Raw genomic sequence first — 24,140 nt, 5'->3', positions numbered from 1 at the left:
CTCACAACAAAATGTTGAATTTTCTCAATTTTATTTTATCAACTGGTTGCACAAAATATCAATTTTGAAGTGGGTCTACCACTTTGCAACATTGTGTGATGAACCAAACAAATACACACAGGTAGACCCAAAAGGGTGGCGCCATATGGGTGCCCCCCTCCCCCTAATGTGTACGAGATCCATACCCGTTTAATGCCTATAAGCTGATGCATTAGTAATTAAAAAGACCAAAAATCTGCGTCCAGATGTACAGGTCCACAAAGGCTCACGTGTCAATTACATTATTGTTTTGGACGATGAGGCCGCCGGCGACGTTTTCTTCACATAATTACAAAGAAAGCACTCAAAGCGGGTGAGCGAGCGAACGCGCGAGCGAATGATAAGCCTGATATTCTCTTTCAAATCCCACAAAACACATCACGGCGCACTAATCCTGGGAAAGTAATTCACTAATGTGAGCACAAAAGCTGCTGATTTTCTTTGTGCAACTTGATGGCCCGCAGGTATGCAAAGGCTGTAGAAGCGTGACACTTTTTCTTTTTTTGGTGACAGCCAGCAAAACAAGAGCGACTAAAGCGAGAAATGTCTTACTTAAGCTCTTGCTCATCTTTGTCCTCCTTGCTGGGGGTGAGCTTTAAACCTCCTTTTCTGGCACGTGGACATCCTGACAGGCTGCAAAAGAACAACAGCACATTTAAAGGGGACATATTACCAAAAAAATGTTGGCTACTTTTCAATGACTCATATATAAACAGTTGGGTCTGAGGATTGCCTCTTCTATTTTTTTTTTTTAATCCGCCTATTTTACAAGATTATTAAACTAACGTCTTGGCTCATAACATGATTAATGAGGCTGAGTGAAGATCCAGAGCCCTTTTCAGACAACAGCCGGACAACATTGCCATGGAGCAACGCCTGCATCCCTCACAAGTGCGACGCCCCCTATCACTCCAAAGGTCAAAGGTAAGCAGAGCTGCACCGAGTGTTAGCTAACAGAGCTATCTTATGCTAACCGGTTGCTTGCTCAGTTGTACACCACTTCATTTTACAAAGATTTTAGAAGCAAAATGTCACATATGACAAAAGTAAAATCTATAGGAAAACAATTTATATTAGGAATTTGAGATGAAATTGGTCATGTTATTGGTAATATGATACAGAAATTGTAATTCTCAGTCCAAAATCCAAACAAATGAAAACGGTCGCATGCTAATGTCAACTTCTCGTAACATTCTGACCGTTTGGTCTCCCCCGAATAAATCAATTAAAAATCAGCAGAAGAAGTGAGATGCAAAAAGTACAGCGTGTTTGCGACACAGAGTGAGACTTTCACCATCTGCTCCCATGTCACGCATCCGACAAATGTGTTTCGCGGTTGCCGTGTGTGTTTCCGCAGCCCCTCGGCCATGGCTACCTTCTGTGCGACGCATAGTTCCCCGTCACGTGTCCGGATCCATCGCAACCAGGTGTTGGGCACCTGCGCAGCCGACACACACGCACACACACACGCACAACATTCTCATCATGCAAATAACCGCCGCTGCAAATGCCAAAAACTTGCTGCTAAGTACCATGGAAAAAAAAATATGCATCCTAGAGAGAGGCAAGGGCGGAGCAGAACCAGCTTGTTCTGAGGTGTCAAGTCCTCTAATAACAACAACCACAACAATAACAACAATGGCCGCGTTTTAAATACGTACTTGAGTTCCTGAGAGTTGGCTGCCATCAGCGACTTGAGTGTCTTGTCAGCCAGGGGACATCCAGAAACGCTGCGGTGAGGATAAAGAGCTAACAGTCATCTTGGTGCACTCTTTGATCACACCGCTGCATTCAAGCATCTTAAACGCACATACGTGCTTTTATTTGTTTGCAAATATCCGTCAAGTGGTTGTAATCTGGTCTTTTATTTTCAATCCCTGGGGCAAAGTTGCCCAGAGTTTCTTTCAGGTTTGTTGTCAATTAGTTCCACTGGACTACAATTTATGGTAAGAAAGAAAAAAAAAGTGAAAGATATTGAAGTTGCAACACATAGTCATCATTTTGGAGAGTGAGTTCAAATTGTTGAGTAACAAGAAAAAAGTGTTTTCTTTTGGGGGGGGTCACATCTTCTAGAAGGAAAGCATGTGCGATGTTTGATGCTAGGTGTTGGCCGATGCTAATGAGAGAGTGATTAATTACCTCCGATGCGATGCATAATTCCCCGTCACGTGGCCGCTGCCGTCACAGCCCGGGGTCGGACAGCTGCGGGAGGGCACACAACATTTCGTACACGCATTAGGAGGACGACTTCCCGACCACCCGGAGAAGCCTCCCTTTGGAGGAAGAGGAGGAGGAAGAGGAGGCAGGCTGGTGGAGTGGGGTTAGTACATTTAGTAAGAAAAGCCGCATGTTTGTTTTAATGACGTCCGCTAGTGTCAGTGAGGGTCCAAACTAAAGGGTCCTACTAACGTGGCTCTGCAGAGCATGCACTCCATCTAGTAGAGGCACCAAATAAAAACAACTCACTTTTCAAAGTGACACATTCCCTCTCAGGCCACATGAACCTGCGGACATACCAGTTACAACGTGATGCACACACATTTATTTGCTGCTCCAAAGTTTTGTGCTGATCTATTTTTTTTGCTAACTGCGTGTGTGCTGGGGGAAAAAAGGTCATTGAGACTAAAAGCTCACAGTGGCCTAAAACTTTTGCTCGGCACCATTTCATATGCGTCTGTCTGTCTTGTGCGCTTAAAGCCTTGGGAAGTCACCTATTTATTCCGAGCCACCATCTGTCAGATAAGCTCACGTTAGGCACGGCGGTTCTGTTGAGCAAAGTTGTTTTCTGACACCGCCGACGTACCTCAGAAGCTCTTTCTTAGACTCTCGTAGGAGCATCTTGGCCTTCAGCATGCCCGCCTCGCCTTGGTAGTGTTGCTCCTCCATGCTGACTTGATCCAATTCTTCCTGCTTTCACAAAAAAAGACAACATATTGCTGAAAGTTACTAATTAATCAATCCCTGGCACAATAATACACTTAAAAGACAAACCTCGGGGTTAGAGTGCAAGGCAAAGAGATTACGCTTTACGATATTTATACTCTAGCAAACCATACATCCATTTAGAGTTACACTTAATCCAGATGATATTTATCATGACGTATGGATTCTCCCCCCCCCTTCCCTTCACTCCAGACAGGAGTCACCAGATGTTGTATAGAAAGAAAGCAGGTCACATGTGCTGGATATCATCAACAAATGAGAGAAATTAAAAGAAAACAAAAGCCTTAAAGCCCAGATTAGAAAACATTCAGGCCAATGAGCATGCAAGTTCTTATGAATGATGCCTTTGTTTAAAAAACGGAACTGATAAGTACATGTGATATATTTTAATGGCAGGATTATTTTTCTTTTTTGATATTATAGGTCTGTTAATGGATTTAGAAGACAAAATAAGATTTAGATTATTGCTGAGCTGCTTGCTAACCTGTTAAATATTTTAAGAATTCATGTAAAATAATTGAAAAACATCATTAGGTACACCTGGATGATTGAGAAAAGATTTTTTCTTTCAATAATTAAATATTTTTTAAATAAAAAAAATAAGGATGAAATTATAACTACAAACTCAAGTTGTAATTATACGTGAAAAAAATGCATCATTTTAACGATCATCAAGTTGTAATTCTGTGACAGTAAATTTGTACTTTTAAGAAAATACCTTCACAATTTTATGATAATAAAAACGTAATTTTGTGAAGTCATTCCACCTTTTGTTGACAGGACGTTACCTCGTTGTCATGTAAAACGTGCCCTTGGCTAAAGTTGAGAGGGACGGGGCCGTCCCAGGCGTCCCTGTCGCACAGCTGATGGTAGAAGGCGGGGCTTATCAGCACGCCGCCGCAGCCTTTGGCCCCTGCCCCCAGCGCCTGCTCCGCGTGCGCTTGCTCGTCCGAAGGCGCTTTGGGATGGACGCTCTCCTTACTTTTCTTCATGCTCAGGTCTAAGGTTCCGTTTTCATCGACCTCTATGTGCATGTCCTGCAGGAAGAGTGAACAAAATCAAAACATCAGGTCAAGTGTGAGGCACACAACAATAATAATAATGACTCATCTGCGTGTGTGTTACATGTAGTTTTTACATTGACAGCTGTGTCAATGTGTTTTCTAGGACACACAACCAAGATGGAAGCAGAAGGGGGAGGGGGAGGCTGTATGTGTGTGTGTATATCGTGTCAGATTCTAGGTCATCATTATTAAAGCAAAAATTAAAAAGCTTTACAGTAAAAAAAGTTTCCCCCAGTGGACAGATGTGGTTTTTTTGTGTGTGCAACGAAACACGAGCACGGGAAAATCCTTTTCCCCTGAAAAGCAACCAATTACCACAGAGAATAAAATCATAAAATAGCAAAAATGCAATTTAAGATGTAATTTCTAGGTCATCATCTTCCTATTTTTTTCCTATTTTCTTCATAAAATTAAAAAACTCAACCAAGTACTGTTTGGGTTTTTATTTTTGAATAATTTTGAATCATTTCTTTGCACGGGTCGAATAGAATAATCCCGGCGTGTCCTGGATGGTACGACATGAAAATTACATATCATTTTTTTTTAAGTACAGAAAGCGTGGGGTGCCATATTCGAGAGTGTACCGTACATATGCAGATATGTTGTTGCATATAGCCCTCTAAATATGGCAGCGCTTCTCGGCCAAACCTTCCAGACAGGAAAGCTGTTCTTTATTTTCTGCGCCCGCAGAGAAGACAACTAAGCTGCAAAATGGGAGCAGATGATCAACTTGCTAACACTGTTTAATTCATTGACATTGAGTGGTGGGATGGGAGGGGAGGGGGTGAGGCACCTCGTCAGCTCAGTCGCGGGCCAGGGAGCTGAAGACGGTGTAGGTGTGCAACGGCAGCCTTGAATCATCATCGTACAGTATGGAAGGTGATGCCATTGGTGATGTTACGCAACCGCCTCGCATACTTTTCCAAGTATGAAATGTCTTGACGACGAATTTGTGAGGAACATGTGCGGCTCAGACACATGGTGGAGCTAATAAATTGTTTCAAAAGTTGCACTTCAGTCTCACTTTAATGTTTTAATATTCGCATGTTAATCTTCAACACCAGGCCAACCGATGTCCAAATCGCTTTTGTTTAAAGATGAGAATTTTTACGTGTGTACATTTAAGCATGAGGCAGCCTCCTTTTTTTTATTTATTTGTCATTTTTTGTTACCTGAGCTCTCTCACACACAGAGTCTTTGCCAACATCTCTCTTTTGATGTCTTCCCTTTTTATACACAAATCAGAGTTGCTTTCGAATGAGCACATTAAACACCTCTTTTTTTTTTTTTTTTTCTCCAAGTGGTCTGATTTGATTACCTTTGTAGAGGTTGCCAGGGGCCGTGCGGCCGCCGTCTCGCCGCCATGTCGGTAGCGAGTGGAGAGGTTGAGGATGGCGGCCGTGGCGGCGCTTTGGGGGCCGCCGCCTTCTTGCTTCAAGTGACTCGGCGGTGGGCTGTGCTGACCGGAGGTAGGCAAGCGGCCACCTGGAGCCGCCAGGAAGCCAGGATGATACTGCTGGGGTGCTAATTTTTTTTTTTTTAAATCGAGAAATAGATGACAAAAATGGATGGTGAATAATTCAGTCGCAGACAGCAGGTGTTCCAAGCAAATGTAGTAATAAGATGCTGAACGACAAACCATCAAAAAGGGCGCATGTGGCGCTATTAACGAGCATTAAGCACATAGCGTGATGTTCAATTAAGATATTGGTTGAGCAATATCTTCATTAAAATGGTCTGTATCGAGGTAACCAAAAAAATTACATTTGTCGTTCACCAATTCATTGACTGCATTGACGTAATTTGATACCAGGGACTCTCAACGCTTTGCTTTTCAGTCACAGAAGTTCTGAATATGGTTAAATCAAACAAAATATGTTTTTGCTCTTGTGAGTCAACGTACAGTCGGGATGGTGCGAGACTTCGGTGTCGTTCCCGGCGGCGTTGAGCGGCTGCTTTCCGAAGACCTGTGCGTCGAAGCTCGCGTAGTCGAAGCGGATTCGACTGTACTTGTCCATGTCCTTGGCTAGGCTGCTCTGCAGGGCGGCCATCGGGTGAGCCAGGCGGTAGTTGAGCTGGCTCAGGTCGAATTTCTTGACCAGGCCCACTACCCTGCGAGCGGAGACGGAAAAAAAAGGCAAATGAGGCTCACGTAACGTTTAGCGTTGTTTTGGAAAGCTTTTATTTTTTTTATAAACAGTCGAGGAATTAATGCTGTTGATGCAACAGTTATGAAATAAAATTAAAATGTTGTCGTAAATAGGCCACATTTTCCTCATAAAATTTTAATAATCATTTTAATTTAATTGCTAATATTTCAAGCTTCCTCTCATTATAATGCAACTATTTTCACCGGACAAAATTATACAGCAGAAGGGACATCATAAAATTACATTTAAATGTTTATTTTTATCTTCAGTCTCGTAACTATATTCTCCTTAATAATACAAATGCATCTTTGTGATATTTTGATATTTTTCCTTTAAAAATTGTGACTTTATTCTCAAAGTTTTGTGACTGTTCACACCATTTTTTTTCTCATCCTTCTATTTCTTGCAAACATTGTGACTTTGTTCTCTTGAATTAAATAAAGGCTTGTTGCAATATATCCTCCTAAAATGCTGCCATTATTCCTCTGAATATCGCAACTTTATTCTTGCACTATTGCATCCTTGATAGTTGAACTAGCTCAGTTGAAAGTTTCTGGAGCAGACCCACGACCCCAGGTGCGACAAGAAAATTCCAAACGGCTGGGGCTCAGAAAAAACAGTAAAAGCAAGCTATTTTTTTTTTGTTGGTGTTGTACACATAGTCTGGGATTTGATGGCGTGGATGCGGCGGCCAGGTTGCCAGACTAATTAATATAGCGGGAGTGGGCATCCTGCCCGTGATAAATCCAGCGGGAACAAAGAGTTCTGCTCTTTTATCATTCCTAATCGAGTGGATGGAGCTTGCGACAGACTGCATGTTCTGTAGGGATCGCTCAATAAAACACAACAAGAGTGTTTATCACTTTTGTGCACAGCTTAACTTGCGCGAGAACCCCCAACCCCCACTACGTATCTTCTCCCCCTCCCTAAATGTCGGCTGGCACGGCGCGTACCTCGGCGAGTGATCGGGCGTTTGTCTGCTTTTCAGGCTTTCGTCCTGAGGTTTGGAGATTTTCACCGCAGCGGCGATGGGGCAGCCCGACAGACTGGGAAGACAATCAAATAGTGTAAGCCAATCGCCGACAATCTAATGACTCTCCAAAATGGAAGATGATTATTCTTGATCATTCTTATTTACCTCCGGTGGGTGCTACGGTTGCTGTTGACATGGCCTCTTCCCGTGCAACCAGGAGTGGGACACTTGAGGACGTTCTCGTGCATGGCCAAGACTACATGAGAATCAGAGAGAGGAATGTCAACGTTATCTCTTTTTCGGAAACCGTACTTGTTAACGTAAAGTGGAGATCAAAAATGGAGCCTGTGAGGTCTTTGTGAGGATCTCATGGAGCTCATTGTTCAGTGCATGAGAATGCTCTCGATTGGGGTGAGGCACCCATTTTACCTTTGAACAATCTCACAGCATAAAAAAAAATTTGAATAATGATAATCATCTCAATTGAGGTCATCCAGCTAATGTAAACTAAATAGATTGCTCTGGATGTTGCTAGAAACTAACCAGGATGACTTCTCCAAGTAAAGTTGAACCAGGAAAACCCTCCAGAATTTTGAAAAGAACCTCAAGAACCATATTTGGCAAGTTAAAAATCAGTTTCAAGAGTTTCTTCCAGTTAATTCATGAATAAAAAAATGATGATTAATATGTAAATTTTTACCACATAATCATCCTTAGTCGGTTAGAAGTCTGTTTTGTGCTTTTTTTAAAAACTAATTAAACAGTGATATAATTAAATAAGATTGGCAAATGGAAATAAAACAATTCTAGGGTCGACAATGTTGAATTTGCAAGCGTCACACTAAATGTTTATAAGATGAATATAAACAGCAGTGAACATTCACTGTTGATTTATGGAAGCGCTCGGCAGCGTGCGAGAGAGAGCGACAAAGTGGCCGCAACGTAAATAGCTTAGTGCAAAGAAAAGACGACGGCTGATTATATTCTTCAAAAGAAAAGCGTCGTTACGGGCTGCCGTACAATCCTTAGAAACTTCTTTTCTCTCGCCCGCCGCGTCCTCCAATTAGTTGCCTGGACTTGTCTTATTTATTTTGTTCAATAGCATACTAGCTAGAGCCTTTGATTTGCAAACACTGCCTACACGAGAAAGCAAGAAAAGTTAATTACTTTTCCTGTTGCTTTTGTAACATGACGCTTTAATGTCCAATGTTTGTGGAGTTTTGTCGGAATGTCTTAACAATCGCCAGTGTGTGTGTGTGTATGTGGTGAGAAATACAAAATGTAAAGAGACTTCAATGCACATTACAGAGGAGACAGACAAATCCTTTAAGTTATTCGTTAAAGTCACACGTTTGAACTCAATTCAATTTTTTTCGCTCTACAAAAATAAAATAAACACTTTGTGAATAAATAATGAAATAAAAACTACATGGACTCAATCAAAATAAATAAATGAAAACTACATGGACTAAATCAAAAAAACCTTCATAAGACGCCCAAAGTGTGCTACTGCATCTGTGGAGGTGCCAATCAAAAAAATGACTGTACGTAATGAAGTTTGCAATACTCACTCTCTGGAGGAACTCGCACTTTATGAGGACACCCGGACAAACTCCTGTGATGAGGGTAGAGTCCGGTCACATGACCTGTGCCATCGCAGCCCGGCGTGGGACACTTGATGTCCCTCTTGTCCGTTCGCGGAGAGTCTGTGGAAATATTTGTTGATTGAATACAAAGAAATTCTGCTACACCAACTTACGATAGGTACAATAAAAAAATTATAGTACGGGCATATTGGACTCGTATTATTCGCGAGCCAAGAGATTGAAATATCATGCAAAGCAGAACACTTTTTTTTTTTTTATATATATAAAGCATCTATTAATCTGTCATTTTAGTTAAGGCTGTAGTTGAACACACTTCTTAATGCCCGACCATGGAAAGATTACATGGAGGATTACACATTTAGCCACGGTCATTTGAAGAATCCCGGGGAAACATGAGAGGTACTTTAGCAGGATTTAAGACTTATGGTCATGGTTAAATATCCACTTGATTCCTATCAAAATCCAATATTGGGAGTAGTCGCTATTCAGTTGTATTATTATCATAAGTCTGTTTTATGTATTACTTGACTTGTTGCCAAAATATTTAAGAGGATTTCAAGCTCGGCTTCCTCTCCATTTCTTTTTATAATTCTCTTTGCTGCTTTATGAGCACACAATGGATGACCATTTCTTTTCTGTGGGGCTGGACAACCTGGTTTTTGATATAAAAATATAAAACATTGTGAAGACGGTGGAGCGATTTCTGGTAACAAATCAAAGTAAGATCAAATAGTCAAGAGTTCTGTCGCACCTGTCAAATTGGTGACAGAAATCAGACCTGATTTTAGACCAGCTAAAAGCAGGTCTAAGTTGTGGCGCAAGTGGTTGATTGTGATTTTGGTGGGTTTGACAGACAGAGCTGAGATTTGCACAGAAATAGGAACAACAGTTTTACCTTTGCCTGAATGGTAGCTGAGCCTGTTGTCAATTTCCATCATGCGATGATGTCGCCTCTCACTGGTCATTTGCTCCATGAGGAAGCGATCCATCTCGCGGTAGGCGTGATGCAGGACTTGCCTCTGCTCTGTCTGCAAGGCGATGGCCTGCTCCAACAGACTGAAATTGACTCTGTTGCGGCTCACTTCCAGGCCTCGCTGGTGGAGGTGGTCCAGCGCCCAGCCCTCCAACCTAGGAGGCCTCTCCACCTCCGAGTCACTGTCCCCCTCCTCCTCTACCTCCTCCGCCCTGTATCTCTGGAAAAGGCCTCTACTCAGATCCAGGAGAGCATCTTCCTTCAGGGGTGAAGGGTCGTCGCAGCTTCTGGAAGGACTCAAGGCGTTTGTTTTGGCAGAGAAGGCCCAGCGGAGTTCCCTCGGGCTCCGCGGGGACGATGACCCGCTTAGCCGGTCCTGATTTTGGTCGTCCTGTGCGTCTTCGTTGTCATCGTCGTACATTTCTGCCGTGGTGCCCTTGTACTGCGGCGAACCCTCGGGCGTCACCTCCGACCAGCACAGCGAATCGTTGGAGCGGCCATTTCTATCAGGCACGCCATTGATTGGACTCAAGTTTCCATCTGAAATAACACACAAACTTTCACTATATAAGTCATGTGGTTTATATTTAATATATACACACACACACACACACACACACACACACACACACACACACACACACACACACACACACACACACACACACACACACACACACACACACACACACACACACACATAAAATATTTTTAGCTATGCCACACTTAAGACAACCGCGTCATAAGGGAACAAACACGCTCAACCGTGGGATAATAATTTGGATGTAATCTTCCAAAATCCTTTTAAGGTTTTAGAACTTGTGTCACTTTCCTACAAATAATACAGTGAGAAAAACATGTTATTGCAAAGAACACATGTAATAGCGTAAGGTTGTGGGATTCTCAAGTAATTACTTACCACTAAGGATATTTTAGATTTACGTTTGAAATATTTTTTCCTCGAGGGCTGAACATGAAAGGCCAAATTGAGGAACTAAATTTGTTTTTGCTTACGTCCTCTTTTTGTCTGAAGATTGAAGATTATGGGGGATTTACAGAACATTTGTTGTTTTTTAGAATAATTATTAGTTATGTGTGTTTTTAAGTTGATGCCAAGCAGCAACATGTTGTCATCTGCTCAAACACTGATGTCAAAACCTAAAATCTGGTTTTTGAGGATGAAAAGAAAGAAAGTGAAGATTCCTGAAAACAAAAATGGAATCGGATTATTGTTTTTGTTTTTTCTTAACAGAACGAGATGCTGCAAAATGTTGACTTTACTGATACATGTTATACTCCTTTTATTCTTTTTTTTTAAACTTCATGAGTTCAAGGCTCACCCGAATCACAAACGGTCAATATATAAAATGGCCATCAGCGGATTTGTTTTGTCTACTTATTAGAGACCCATATTTTATTTGACGGATTTTAAAAGCTTTTTTTTTTGGCCTGGATTAATTTTACATTTAGACCCATTTAACAAGTTTGCTAATTCCTGTGTCTCTCATCATCATCTTCAACCCTCATTATCATGGTCATCATCCATCCATGATTCCTGTGATCTGATTCATCCATCGAATCCTACTTTTTGCCTTGCTCTCGTTCTGTCTGGCCACTTAAGAGGATAGAAAGTTAAAAAAAAAAAAAAAAGCCCAAAGAGCCTTAACAGAGCATAAGTTTGAAGCGTTTGAGAGGATCAAGAGAGATTTGAAGGAATCAATCCAGCTGATAGCCTTCCATTGTTAATCACTGAGTACCGCTTGGGAGACACGGCCGGTGTTGATAAGTGGTTGTTTTGCGTGCCTTTGAGAGGATGACGGTAACCCTCTTTGGCAGACTTTAACATGCGCCGACCGGGTACCACCGTGCCAGTGAACTGACTAGAAGCGGACAATGTGTGGCCTCTATTGCGTCACCAAGTCATAAAATAGTACAATTTATTGTACTTGAACCTTTTGGTTTGATGGCTGAAGGCTTAAGCTTAACGTTTTTGGTTTGATGGCTTGATGGCTTAAGCTTACGTGAAAATAAATACAAATAAAATAATAAAAAATAATAAAATGTTTTAAAAAATTAAGCCTACCAACTGAAGTGACCAAAATGAATTTAGGTTTGTTTTTTAATTTTTCAATTGCAACTTTTTTTATTTTACGAATTGCACTCTACTACATTGTGATGTTTTTTTTTCCCGATGCATTCTTTTAAAAAGACTGAGAAAACGGTTTACTCAAGATAATTATATTCTGAAGATGATTTTATAAGTACTGAATGTTGTAAAGACAAACTAATCGGTGTAAAAAAAAACAAAGCCAGTAACATGTATTTACATTCATGCAGCAGGCGAGCAGCATTTTGTTTTGCATCCAGCTGGACACACGCACGCACACAAAATGAAAAAGCAGAGAGAAAGAGAGAGGAAAAAAAAACTTGGATGCTGGCGATGGTTTGTGTGTTGGAACAGGTGAAGAGTTGTCACTCCAGAATAGCCATTAGCAGCTCTCTGCAGCAGGCCTGCACTCGGCCGCAGCCAAACACAGCGCGGCTCCACCAAAACAACAGCCCGATTTTGACGCCTTCCAACGCGGCGATCGAGAAAAATGCAGAAAAATCGGCAATAAAAAATTGTATCAAACCGCTCAATACTAGACAGTTGGGTTGGGTGTGATTAAAAAAAAAAAACAATTCTGAGAATGTAACAACAAAAACACGATTCATCCCCCAGAAAAATCACTTCAATCATTCTAATGTAATGTGACCCCAGCATGGAAACAAATCAAATCCATTTCCAGTCAACTCCTCTCGCGGTCCATTTAAACGACACACGCGCGCGCATGTGTACTCTAATGAGTCGTCGACATTATGCCTAATTATGTATTAGACTGTGTTGGAGGGCTTAACAAAAGCTTTTGAAAAGGGACAATTATGTTTGTTGCTTGGTTACGTCGTTAAAAATATACCAAATCAGTGCAGATTATAGTGGGCCAGTATGCACGTGTTCACCAAAATGGACAAAATTCAAGTCATTAAGAGGATGCGGAAATTAAAAAAAAAAACATTCTGATGAAAGACAAAATCAAAACATACAAAGTGTTGCTGGTGAGTTTTTCCTGCCAGTTCTGCGACGGCTAATTTGTTTTCCGCTACTTGAACTGGAATTGAATTGAAAAAAAGGACGGAGGGATTCTCATTTGAATCCGAGTGAACTGGCGCGGGCGCTCATTCACCGTCTCATTCTATGGATTCAATGGCTTTGGACCGGCCCATTCAAGGACAGACGAGGGGGTCGGGGAAACGAGCTGGCCCCGAGCGAAGAGGGCGGCGCCAAGTCGGAAGCATCGCGGCCGATCGGCTGTCAAAAAACTTTTATTTATTCATCGAGACGCAACTAATGTGGCCAGTGTGCTGAGCACAATGAGCGCGGCGCGGCGGCTGCTGTTGATGCCGCTGCTGGTTGGCTGGCTCGGCTGGCGCGAGGGGAGGGCAGGGGAGGGGAGGCAAATATGAATGCAACAGATGGGATTTTAAAATTCAGCGTGGACTGTTCATCAAAACAGACAAAACAACAGGACATCTGTTTACCTGCTGGAGTGTCGGCGCTCCTCGCCGCTTCTTTGTCCCGCTGCGGCGCCCTGTCCTCGCTCTCTTCGGCGCAGGCCTCACTGGGGCTGTAGTGGCGCGGCTTCATCAGCAGGGACTTCCTCTTGTTGACGGGCGCGCCCTGAACCCCGTCTTGGGCGCTCCGCTTACAAACCGATGACCCGTACGGGCTGCACGCAACCAGCCGTTAATATTGATTGTCAAGGCTGGCACAGGGTGTCAAAACATTACCTGTTCGTCTCAACGATAAAATCTTCATTGGTCAGATCTGAAAAAAAAAAAAAAAAATTGAATTGGAATGATTTCAATCGCATAATCATAAGTCAAGCTAGCCGGCATGCCAGCGTGCTTACTTCAAAATAAAAGCTTAAAAGCTGTCTTGGGGGCAGCATGGGAAGAAAGATGTGGACATTAGAAGCTTTTCATTCAGTCCCACGTGTCTTCTCTCTTCTGACAGCGCCGACAAACACCAGCTCAAATTGTTCAATCGATTTCAAGCATCAACGAGAATAATAATAATAATACAAATAATTTCCCTTTCACGCATTTCACCAACTTACAGTCGGCCTCCACAATGGCCCTGAGCACTTGCGTCATGACATTTCCAGTTTCGAGGTTTTCAATCACACGTCTCACATACAACACGTGCACACTCCTTAACTAATTCGAGTTGCGCTTCCAATTGACTGACGTTATTCCCGCCTGAGTAATCAAGTGGCAGCGGCGGCGCTGCACTTTAGGCCAACAAGATGGCACAGAAAATCCACTCTTAGTTGGACTGTTGAACCTATAGCCCCAAATTATTGTGACAAGTGCACTGTGTGTGTGCAGCTCACCTGTGCCGCATGTTTTTACGATCTGCTCCTCGCCTTCAGAATCCATCTGGAAAATAAAAAGTCCAAAAATGATTCAGACCCCGAGTGACGCTCTTAGTAAGAGTCATGATACAATCGTGAATATAAAAAAAAAAAAAAGTCGACACACCCATGGTAAATAAGTCAAAATAAATATAAAAATATGAACATTTAATTGATAATATTTTTTAGACAAATGATAATTCGCTGGGTAAAAAGTAATTTCGTTTTTGGACTGATGTGTTTAAGATAAAAAAAATAAGTGAATTTCATTTCATTTGAGCCAAGCGGTTGCTGCCTTTCTCTTTTTCGCTCCAAATTGAACTCTTGTCTCCAAAATGTACAATTTCATTCCACTTTAATACCGTCGTGCAAATTTTCAAACAACACAACCCCATATGCACTTTCACTCAACATTTACACCTGGTAAGAATCATAAAACCAAAGTAGAGTGTCACATGAGGGCCAAAATGTCAGCAAGCTGACCCAATAATGTTGCCTGAAGCTAAAATGTAATTCAACTCCAAAAAAAAAAAAAAAAAAAGTAAAAGTTGATGAAAGGTGGCGAAAATTGGATTACCCAAAATAATGACAAAATGCAGACAGCGCCTCCACTTGGGCCGTGCGTGTGCGTTTGGACCAAAATAGTGTCAAAAACCCATCCATGTTGCTGGTGGCTCCCAAATAAAAGCTATTAAAGATAATTATTGCGGGCTGATGGCGGCGTATAGTGGTCACCAGCCAGCGAAATGTGTGAGTCACAGGATGCGCTGTTACTTTTTTTTCCCTGGTAATGGCAAACATGACTCCTCTCTCTCGTTTGCTGTTGTGATTGAAGGCACTGACCTGTCATACATTTATAATAGGGGAGCAGGTGTGGCAGTGATGGACCTTAATTTCCTTTAATAAACCTTTTTATGTGGTGCACTCTTAATGCCACGCCGGGCCCTCGGAGGTCCTGCTCGTAATAGCTTCATTACTTTTGATTACTGCCGCCTATTGAGACAAACAACTCCCAAACACTATACATTAGCTGCTGTGAAAAAAAAAAAAAAAAAAGAATGTACCTCGTTAGTTTGGGACAATTTTTGCACTCACACACGCGCATATTTACTTCACATGCGCACACACAAATTTGATCATGAAGTGAAAATGGCTTCGAATGTAGGCGTCCGTCGACGACAAAGATGATGTTGCCAGTGTAGCTAAATTTTGTTTGCTTTTAGAAAATTCTTTTTTTTACAAAAGTGTTCATGTATATGAATCATGTGTGTATTATTGGGTTTTTTGGTCAGGCTAAAATTGATATATGTATAGTATATATATATATATATTTTTTTATTTCAATGCATATTTTCAGCCATGAAATAAGTTTTTAAATTGTCATTATATAATAAAAAATAATTTGTCCTTTGAGTAGCTTACAGCATCTTACAAATGTATCTGTAAACTCTTTTTCAAAGTATTGCACACTATATAAATATCACATCATCTAAAGGATCACACATGCTCCATAAAAATGGTAACATAAAAGATATACAACAGGCTCTTCTGAATGAATTACAAGAATCTGTTGATTTTTTTTTTTTGGTAGCATTTCTTTTCACGTTTAAAATGGTCACCATATTAGATGACTAAATTTGCCAAGAGTTGGGAATATTCTGATAAAATTATTTCTTGTTTGTTTTATATCAAATATAATGGTGACAATGTTAAATGACAAGTTGACATTTCTGTGTGTTTTATGAAAATGATTTTGTCCTCCAAATCAGCTTTGGAACAAACTATAAATGAAGACATACACAAAATAATAATACACCTCAAGATGTTTAAAAACAAATGTCAAATTAAGACAACACAAAAATGACTCAATAAAGTCTCAATAAAATCAACCGTTGAGAAAATTTACAAAGTAGTGTTCATTTCTCATTTGTATCTTCTTTTCATTTACCTTTGATTGTTGCTTGGCGGACGCTGAGTTTGCAAAGATGCCAGCTTCACCCTGTCCGGCCTTATCGACGACCCTCGTCTCGTCTCTCAGGAGCTCAGCGTGTGCTTCATTCCCTGCACATACGTTCATGACAATCATGTCAACATCATAAACATGCAAGTCCAACCGTGCAACTTTATAACGTTATTATTTTTATTTTTAGATTTGAATCTATACTTTGGTTGTATACAGTAAGGTGGGCGGAGGAATCAATGGGGTGCACGTGTACAGGAACACGATGCAAATTGATTACTCGAGAGGGGATCAAATTGCTCGCTTCTAATTAATACAAAACATCCAAGAGGGAAAACATGCGGGGAGCACAATGCGTATATTCAGTCCTGCTCACTTCACAGATCTTATTATAGAATTATTTATTTATGTTAGCTTTGGGTGGAGGGGGGGAAAAACATCTTAATTATAGTGCACAGAGGGGAAAAATTTAGAGGGGAAAAAAGGGAGGGATGCAGGGAAGGAGGGAGGGAGGGGTATTATTTGCAGTGGCTTCATTAGCATATGAAAAAAGACTCATGACTATTTGAGTTGGTTCATCATCTGCTGAATCATATTTACGCACCCCTCCCTCCCCTCTCCTGTATGGAGACAAATGACGCTCTTCCGAGGACACTTTGGGGGCCCCTCCCTCGGCGAGGGGGTCTCGCCGACCGATCGTCTCCGTGTTAATCTGGTTCCTCGCTGTCCTTGTGGGACCCCCACCGCAAGCCCACCCCCTCCCCTGCCTTAACCCCATCTGCTAGCATTCCCAGCACAGAGGGGCGACCGGGCCGCGCCTGGGGAGGTGGGTCGGGGTGGGCGGGGAGTCCAGCGGTCATGAATAACCATGACCTCGCACCATTATCGCCACATCGGAGATGCTGGGAGAAAAAGTGAAACGGCAACGCGCGGCGATTGTGCTGTTTGATGCCGCTGTTTCCTATTATTATCATTATTATTATTACTATTATTATCACTGGAGTGTGCAGCTGGCGCCGATATCCACCGTTGACCTTGAGTTCGGCGGCCCGCGTATCCGAGCTCTCCCGGCGTAATTAACGCGCTCGCTATTGTGATGGAGTACAGCCACGACTCCGAAATGTTTTTTTTTTTTTTTCTTTCAGGCAAAGAGAGCAGCGACAGCACCATTGGTTGTTTGCATTCAAATGCGATTAGACGAGAGTAAGATTTCCAAATGTCAGCGCGGCGACCGTCCGTGATGAGATTTTAATACAATTGCCGTGTGGAAACAGTGCTCAGGAGCCTCCTTCTCTTAACCTCTCTTCAACGGTATCATGGTGAATTATAGGCAGGCGGCGGATGGGTGCTCTGTGCAAGGTCACTGTCTGCTATACGGCCCCTCAACACACCCCCCATCCCTACTTGTTTTTGTTTCCCCTTGGAGAAACGTAGCGAGCGTGAGGGGTTAAAAAACGGGGGGAATGGATTTAATTATGGAATGAATGGAATTATAATGCGCCCGCAGCAAGTTTTCCTCCTTATTTATTAAAGCAGCTGATGGGCCAGGTTTGATGAGCCACTTCTGGCATAATTGAGTCATCACACAAAGAGGCTTCCTCGCATTCAGAGTGGTTTTATCAGCGGCAAACAGACCTGATTACTGGCAATTACACTCTGATCTAGGGGAGGAAGGAGCAGAGGGAGGGGAAAAAAGAAGAAGGGCGCAAATGTGTAGAGGGTAACTTGTGTGTGTTTATAGTTTACCCCGGGAATAATTTTCACATTAATTTTACATGCTAAGTGTTTCTGTTTATGTGTAATAAAGGGCAAGAGATAGTTGCTTTTACTTTCATATTTTCTTGTAATGAATGTTTGGCGACACGGGTGGCCTTGATCTCATTTGGCCCCCCCAACGTCGCAGGAGTTTCAATTTGGATATGTAGCATTATCATCTTTTTGGACGATTCATACATCCGATTCCAGCATTTTTTTTACCCTCTCGACAAAGTCAAAGAAATATTTTGCTTAGTGTTTGCCCATTGGTGTTTTCCTAACTGACCTGCAAGGAAAACAGTGCTGACAATCGGGTACATAAATCAGGTACACGCAAACTGATAACCAGCTCAAATTGAATTATAATTTGGCCTCCTTTTATTCAACTGATTGTTGGATGTGTCTAAATAAATATCTGGATCAATTATGCTGTAGTGCGACTCATTATTATTGTTAGCCATGTATTAATATACACGCTAAAGAAAATAGTAAAGCATGACACATGATGTCAAATGATAGTTGGACTTTTTTTTTTTCCCAGCAAATATATTTTAGCGATTTACAAAAAGATGAATTCAGTCGTTCAAGAAGACACTAAAATCGAAAGAGTCTACATTGAAGCGCTTCTGCGCTGGTTCTCAAGTAATGACAGATGGTCGCATATATTTGTTAAGCGCCGTATACGATTTCAAAGACAGATGGTCTTTGATATCAATTAGACATTAAAGAAAATCGTTTTCTAATCTAAAATGATGACATTTAATGCGATTCATTACAATTCTCAAGCCGTTGCATCGGTAGTAATTACATTGACGCATTGATGGGCTATGTTTTGTTCCGTAACTCTAAAAACAACGCGGCTGTCTATATTTAACACTTTCCGCACGATATGATGCTATATGAAAGCCAAATCTAAAGTTTGTGTGACGGCAGCAAAAAAAGGTCAGCGGGCTGCAAAGTGATCTCACGCACTTTTTTTTTTTTTCTAACCGGCGGCCAAATTGGATTGAATGAACAAGTGATTGCTTTCGCCATTTTTCATTGACATGCAAATGGTTCGGTGGAGAGCAAATGAAGCTCGGCAGCGAGATTTAAATCAACTTCTGTTCACAGGGTATAAACAAGTTGTTTTTTTTGGTTTTTTTTTTTTTTGAGCGAGAGATCTACTCTGTCCTCATTCACATCTATCTCAACGATGCGTCTTAACTGAATATTACATCACAATATTTTACAATCTTTTTTTTTTAAATATAAAAAATGTTTTGGACCACAACCAGCCAATTGATCTTTCAAATCTTTGACTTGAAGGATTAGCTGTCATTTTTGTTTAAGGCTAATTTGCGTAAATCAGCAGACTGGTCCAACAGAGTAGCCTCTTAGCTCTCACCCAAGTGTTTGTGCCTTCTGCCAAAAAGGACTTTCATATCGTTTTTTTACCATCTTATCCCCACTCCGAGACAGACCAACTTCAATAAGAGGCCCGCGCTCCCAGAATTCTTAGCAGACAATCAGGAGGCCGGCTGACTTCAATGAATTGTTATGATGGCATAACTACAGGGGAAACTTGTTATTGGAGCCAGTTAGCAAGCGGCCCAATGAAAGAGTCAGATGGTGACACCTTTGCCGTGGTGATTTTGGGCAATCTTGTCATGGCGTTCCAAAGTCAGTCCCTTCTAAATTGAGTTCATCTGGAGCCGGACCACACGGGCGGCAGCGAGTCCAGAACCTTTCTTCTGACATCAGAGAGAGACAATGTTTTGACCACATTTACGGTTGCTTTTAGTTCTCTTGTCATATGAAGATCTGCTATTTTATTTGCTCATTTCAATCCAATTAATGGCCAATCTAATAAAATTAGTTTCTTCTCAGTGCATCAATAGCAGAGTGGATAGTGGCACCTTCTGCCAAGGCACTCTCAGGCTAGCTTGCAATCTTTGAATGGTGTTGTGAACATGCTTCGCCTAATTTGGGGACAGGTGCTCGGGGAAAAAGAAGTTCCAGGCCTCCGGTGTAACAATGAGCTGAGTAATCCTGCCCAAGAAAGCTCTTTTTTTTTTTTTTTTTTAAAGCATGAATGCCACCAGGTGGTCCCCAATTGGGAGCCGTTCCGCTTAATCCTTCCCCCCACACAAAAGGCAGGTCTCCCGTGCAAAAAGAAGAAAAGTTGACGTTGGACACGCTGCCTGTGAGAGGAGTCAGTGATTTCTAATCAGATTGCACTGAAGTGAACAGCTCGCATGGCAGCTGTAGTTTTCCCAGGGTTAATTACCTTTCACTGCGCTCTCTAAATGAGTCAGCTGTTCCTGTCATTAAACTCTCTCTCTCACTCTCTTTTTTGCTCTCTCTCCCTCTCTCACAGCACTACAGTTGATGTATGTTTACGCCCTGAAAACTGACAATACCCCCAATCAGAGCCCCGCCCACTGACCTTTTACTCGATTAAGATTGGAACCATTGACCCACTTTACAAACACACTTAATCCTCAAATAGCACTTTAGGCCTTTTGCTTTATGTCTGCAAAAGTACATAAAAATTAGGTGGACCCCTTGTTAGAGGAAAAACAGGAAACACATACACACACTTTAGGATTTGACTATGACCCAGTTAAAAGTTATATAGCACATCGAGCACTTCAAAGGTTAATACAACCCACCGGTTTATGTCTTTGTTTTTTTTTTTGGGGTCCAACGCTTGACATGAAAAATATTGGTCCTAACATTGCAGGAAAACAAGAAACACATTATTTCTACGTATTTCCGATGTAAGTATGAGTGTTCTCCAAACCAAGGCCTTGACTACAGTTTTTTTTTTTCTATTCAACGTAGTAAATATATAAGTTCCAAGCACATTGGCATGAATGCATCCATCCAAGTGCAACGAATGTCGCAGACAGTGTCCACCAGTGACATTGTTGTTCTATCATCAATTGGGAACGATCCGTCTGCTCATTGAGCCGAGTGGCTCAGAACATTTAGGGGGGTGGGGGGGGGGTTGAAGTGAATTTTGCCACTATGCTAAAATCCCTTGGCCACCTGGATTACAAACTCTAGTCCTTTAACTCATGCCAGTATAAATCCGTGTTAACTCGGATTTACCTCTGGCATATGAATTTGCAATCTGCGTAAGCTTTGTTTGGAATGAGTCGAACATAAGTATTTCACGCGGCAAAGGATGCCCAATGGTGAATTTGCTATTTTGTGTTTGGCGTGCACGTCGAGATGTAGCTCAAATGTTGGGAAAAAAAAGAAAAAGAAAGGACAAAAAAAAAATGTTCAACTTCACTCATGGCACCCAGCAGTTTTGGAGTCTTGATGACATGGCAACGTCACCTCGGCGACGGCTACGAACCGATTCTTTCCGCCGACATTTTTTCGCTGTCGGTCGCCAAGAAACAGGGCATAGGAGATCTTGATAAGAAGATCACGATAAAAACAAATATGGCAAGAGCAGCCAATATCCAAACCATCTCTCTCACGCACACACTTGTGGGCCTGCACGGTTAAGCCAGACTATTTTCTACTTAAAAGGTTAGCGAGGACGCTTTTTTGGCGAGTTTGATCCGTGCTTGCCAAAATCAGCAGATGGTCCATGAATATGATTATGGGCATCAATAAAAGGAGTAATCTTGAACAAAATGTAAATTTGACTTAAGTCCAGGCTTTACGATACACAATGGACTTGAACCCACTTCCCGGTGGTGATAAGCTAATGCAGCCGTCGCTGCCGCCAAAAAGTAACTACATGGCAGCGGCCGCCGGATCGATCCGAGTGCCGATACTATCGGCGCCGGTGTGATACTTTTGATTCGTCGGATATAGGCCAGGTCTTGAATCCGTTTTTGTTGAATTTGTGACTTTGAGAGGCGGGACTGGATTGATCGCCATTTTGTGATTTGTAGTACTATTAATAACAAAAATCCATAAATCCAATGAAGGGGGTGATTTTTAATTGGTTTAATTGGAGAATCCAGAAAAGATGTGCAATATTAGATTGTTTCCGAATGAAAACTTTACACACTATGGTTATGGGGGAAAATAACCCAACTATAACAGTAATGTTTAGTATATGGAAAAATATATAATTATATATTTTCTATTTAATCCAGTTAAAGTTTGGCCAAAATCTATCTTGATTTGAACTAATGAATAATCCAAAGAGGGAAAAAGGTCATGAAAGACAGATTTAACAATTTGATGACATCACCATCTTCATTCCTAAAACGCATCAGTATCGATACCAGTCCTGTACACTTAGCATCAAGGCTCTTTTGATAATGAATCAACTAAAAGTAATATTAAAATGGTATATTTGGGAACCAAATCAAATAAAAATTAGCTTCTAAGGGGACAAATATGAGAAAACCGATTTAAAAAAAACAAAAAAAAAACAAATCCAAACACCTATAAAGACCAAAATTATTACAATCCTGCTTGACATAAGCTCTACTTGCATCGTGATCCGCTACTAAACTAAAAAGTTCAACTCAAATTCAAGGCAACAACAACCAGCAGCAGCATGCAGCAATTCAATTGACAAACAAATTTGCTAGAAATAAGCAAAGCACAGTTCCACTAAAGACTTCCATCAAATCCCCTTCAAGTGAAAGCAACGCTTCTATTCTGAGCATCTCTCAAACGGACCCTCCCACCAATCGACTTCAGTGCCCGGGAGCGCCAACATCTCCAAGCTCAACTTACCCTTCTTTTTTTTTGCATCGATTGAGGAGACGTAGCACGAGGAGAGAGCAATGAGGTGGACTGGTCCACCACACTGCTAAGCGAGCGTGTATCCCGCCTGCGTGTGTGTCGGAGAGAGCGTGTCACCCGAAACACCAAGCTTTTTTTTTTTTTTTTTTAGCCTTTGTGTCATTCACTTAACAACCAATCTCATTAGCCGCTGTGCTACAATGGGCTGAATTATGTTCTGTGTAAATACACCACATGGTGCTCCTCAAGGAAAGGTCCTTTTGATCACACAGCCACAATTTCAGCCCAAAATGACTACAGACTGTTCCTGAAAAGAACAATTACTTTGGGGTGTGTCATTAACAGAGCACTTGCGAACGATAAGAGATTGGATGGGCAGAGAATCAGCTCAGAACTTTTGGTAATCATTAAAAAAAAAAAAAAAAAAAGAGAGAGAGAGAGAGAGAGAGAGAGAGAGAGAGCGAGAGTGATTGTATTTGTGCTTCACTTCACTTTTGAGTTTAGAAAATGATGGCCGCAGTTCGATATGTCCGACAAATGTTATCACAAGTTATTGTGATATGACATTGATGGTTTGTGGTCAGATTGATCCCAATCTATGTTTTAAATGCGGCATCCTCAAACATGCATGCTGTAAAAAAAAAAACAAGTATAAGGTCAAATTACTTGAATACATTTTTTTTTTTAATTGTATGCTAAAATATCGAGTCGACTTCTTTTGGTAAAGGAGAGGTGTTCATTTTTATTTATTTATTTTTAAAAAAGTCTTGAATTTTCTTTCCTTTAAAAAAAAATCGTACAGCATATGCAAAATATTATTATATAATATTGAATTAACTTTTAAAGGTAACATTTTATGGTCAGTTGCAGTGGTCACATTTACCAAAAGCGAGGTCTTGAATTGGATTTAAAAATAAAATGTCTTACATTTTGCTTTTTTAAACCCACTTGGTTGTGAGGAAATAAGTCATCCAAGACATGAAAAAAAATATGGCACAATGTATGACATAATATTGTATTTAGTCCATATAGCCTACTCATCCCCGGTGGTCACATGACTTTATAAGTCATCTCAGATCGTTCTGCCTTAAAACGCTTACATTTAAAAAAAAAAAAATGTAACGAGTGTAAGCACTTGAAGTCATGACAGCTGTCCATAAACATCGGAGACGTGTCTATTGGCCAACTTGACCCTTGTTGGGAGCGAAAACAAATAGAAGAAGAGAATGGCGCAGCCTGGGATTGGCGAGCCTGGTCACTGGAGATTTTCCAGACAAACGGTGCACCGGGGAAAGGGGCGAGGGGGGGAGGGGAATAAAAAGGACAGGCTCCGAATCTCATTTTAACAGACCGCACACAATCTGGGCTCCCACAGAACTATCTCTGCCTGACCGCTTTCTATTTATCCCTTATCAGTGTTTACCAACCGCTAGTTTTCTTTCATTCACACTGTGAGGCAGTTCTCTTACTATCAGTCAACAGCTGACACCGTGGAACGGCCTCAAAGGCGAGAGG

The 24,140-nt window shown here is 41.4% G+C and overlaps 1 protein-coding gene across 13 annotated transcripts in view; it reads right to left on the bottom strand.

Moving 5' to 3' along the window:
• The window catches only part of st18 (ST18 C2H2C-type zinc finger transcription factor), a 41,413-nt gene that overhangs the window by 4,087 nt on the left and 13,186 nt on the right, over positions 1-24,140 (bottom strand). For 10 of the 13 annotated variants that reach the window (XM_088396880.1, XM_088396879.1, XM_088396886.1 and 7 more), the window contains 16 exons: positions 16,152-16,264; positions 14,183-14,228; positions 13,578-13,614; positions 13,329-13,516; positions 9,672-10,289; positions 8,741-8,875; positions 7,335-7,425; positions 7,150-7,242; positions 5,950-6,158; positions 5,365-5,570; positions 3,771-4,019; positions 2,843-2,949; positions 2,179-2,241; positions 1,701-1,769; positions 1,415-1,477; positions 592-672 (listed from right to left, as the gene is read on the bottom strand). In XM_088396880.1, coding sequence (XP_088253006.1) covers positions 592-672; positions 1,415-1,477; positions 1,701-1,769; positions 2,179-2,241; positions 2,843-2,949; positions 3,771-4,019; positions 5,365-5,570; positions 5,950-6,158; positions 7,150-7,242; positions 7,335-7,425; positions 8,741-8,875; positions 9,672-10,289; positions 13,329-13,516; positions 13,578-13,614; positions 14,183-14,228; positions 16,152-16,264 — 2,368 coding nt within the window. The remainder of the gene's footprint in view (positions 1-591; positions 673-1,414; positions 1,478-1,700; positions 1,770-2,178; positions 2,242-2,842; positions 2,950-3,770; positions 4,020-5,364; positions 5,571-5,949; positions 6,159-7,149; positions 7,243-7,334; positions 7,426-8,740; positions 8,876-9,671; positions 10,290-13,328; positions 13,517-13,577; positions 13,615-14,182; positions 14,229-16,151; positions 16,265-24,140) is intronic. The other 3 variants (XM_088396885.1, XM_088396889.1, XM_088396891.1) reach the window with 1 other exon arrangement.

This window comes from Syngnathus floridae, chromosome 14, assembly GCF_059516105.1.
Source record: "Syngnathus floridae isolate MCC-2025c chromosome 14, RoL_Sflo_1.0, whole genome shotgun sequence".
Classification (NCBI taxonomy): domain Eukaryota; kingdom Metazoa; phylum Chordata; class Actinopteri; order Syngnathiformes; family Syngnathidae; genus Syngnathus; species Syngnathus floridae.
This window is presented reverse-complemented; position numbering and strand designations above follow the sequence as displayed.